This window comes from Mytilus edulis, chromosome 10 (genome assembly GCF_963676685.1).
Source record: "Mytilus edulis chromosome 10, xbMytEdul2.2, whole genome shotgun sequence".
NCBI lineage: Eukaryota > Metazoa > Mollusca > Bivalvia > Mytilida > Mytilidae > Mytilus > Mytilus edulis.
This window is the reverse complement of record NC_092353.1, coordinates 51864628-51866463: the sequence shown is the minus strand read 5'-3', so window position 1 is coordinate 51866463 and position 1836 is coordinate 51864628. Positions and strand designations below refer to the sequence as shown.

General features: G+C 35.0%; 1 protein-coding gene across 1 annotated transcript; it reads left to right on the top strand.

Annotated features, from left to right (window-relative positions):
- Positions 1 to 221: 221 nt before the first annotated feature.
- On the top strand, positions 222 to 1361 carry LOC139492820 (protein mab-21-like 3). The gene has a single exon (XM_071280973.1). It carries the CDS (start codon positions 222 to 224, stop codon positions 1359 to 1361), a length of 1140 nt encoding a protein of 379 aa, XP_071137074.1.
- The last annotated feature ends 475 nt before the right edge of the window (positions 1362 to 1836 follow it).

Genomic DNA, 1836 nt, shown 5'->3' with positions numbered 1-1836 from the left:
TGTACTATCGATTATTGATAAGGATTTGTTATTGAAAGTTAGGAATAAAACCAAGTATCAAGTCGTCTATTTTCATTTACCTTATAATTGTGTAAACAAAATCCTTCTTTTGGAGATAAAAAAGGCAAGATTTCGAACACGTATTCACTTCCGGACGAGTGCAACATGTGCAAGTGAGAACATTCTGTTCTTGATAAGTTAGCGCACCCTTTAGTTACACAATGGCAAGAAGTAATGGGGATTTATATAGAAAGTTCCAAGCATTTTATCACGAAAATGTTCAAATGAACAGAGAAGAAACCAAGATAAATAAAAATGTTGTGAGGAACGTTGTTGAAAAAATCATTGGACATGTGAACGGACAAGATTCCAGATTTCAAAAGGAACCGGAAGGAGTTGGGAGCTTTTATTCATTAACAAAGGTTTCGCAGGCAAATGAATTTGACTACAGCATTCTCTATGATACTGATATTGTGCAGAGTTGGAGACACGTGAACCAACCTGCCTTTTATACTATGGACGCTGTTAAGAAAATAATCGTCAGTTCACAATATCCATTGGAAATTTTGCCATTGGAATACACTCTTAGATCCCAATACAAAGGGCCTTACAATGTGACGAAACGTGGTTGTCTAGTGCCTCTTAAAGTTAAAAGGCATTTCAGGGAACTTGTATGTAATGCCATTGATTACTGGACCAAGAAACCAAAACCTGATGAAAGAATTGAAATTGAAAATTTATCCGACTCACCAGCTGTGACCTTCACCGTTAAACAGCGTGATGGAAATGACTTAGATGTCGATATGGCTCCAATGATCAATGTACAGCTGCCATTTAAAGACGACTTTAGATGGCCTAAGAATGGAGCTAAATGGCCATCTCCAGAAAAAGTTCAACAAATTGAAAGTATGGGAGTAAACTTAGTAACGTCGGATCCACTGTACTGGAAGCTGTCATTTGCCATTTGTGAAAAGGAACTTCTCGTAGATATTGACAAGAAAGGATCATGCAGGCGGAGATCTCTTAGAATAATGAAAAGTCTTCGAGAACTTATCTGGTGTCCAGGCGATGAAGCTGAAAATCCGTATGGTCTTACTTCTTATCATTTAAAAAACATATTATTCCTCGAATGTGAACGACTTCCTATGGACTGGCAGTGGGAAATGGAATTGTTGGATATACGAATTATCGGTATGTGTAATCAACTACTCGATCATTTATCCAAAAAACATTTGCAACAGTATTTCAATAGGTCAATGAATCTCTTCGAAAATAAAGTTGATAGAACACTTAATCGTGCTGCCAGAAAGCTAAACAAGTTTTTACATTGTCCTGAGGAACACCTAGAACGTTTTCTGTAACTTACAAAAACGTATTAGCAATGTGAAGTATTCTAAACTTCAACAGAGATCCAAACGATATACAGATATTGCAAGTACCTCGTGTACAATTTTTACTCTATTTAAAACCTGGAACAAATTTTAGTAGACATTTTTACTATTTTTGTAAACAAAGACTTTTCAAAGGATGAACAATCAGAGATATCGACACGAAGCTCATATAGATAACATAAACTCATGGTTTATAGAAACGTAATGATGTTTGTACATCATCAGCACTGAAAGAAAAGACATGCACTTGTGACCAGACTTGGGGTTTATGTAATTTTTTAATTATTAATCAGTTGTGAATGTTCACAAATTTTCAAGTAATCATTGTAATCATTAATCAGCCAAAAATCTAATTACATGTAATTCAATTTCATCAATTATTTAAAAAAAAAATGTAATCCTGATTAATTGGATATAGGAAGATGTGGTGTGAGTGCCAATGAGA

What these genes read in the sequence shown, in the direction of transcription:
- LOC139492820 (XM_071280973.1), top strand. Translation starts at nt 222, where the DNA reads ATGGCAAGAAGTAATGGGGATTTATATAGAAAGTTCCAAGCATTTTAT.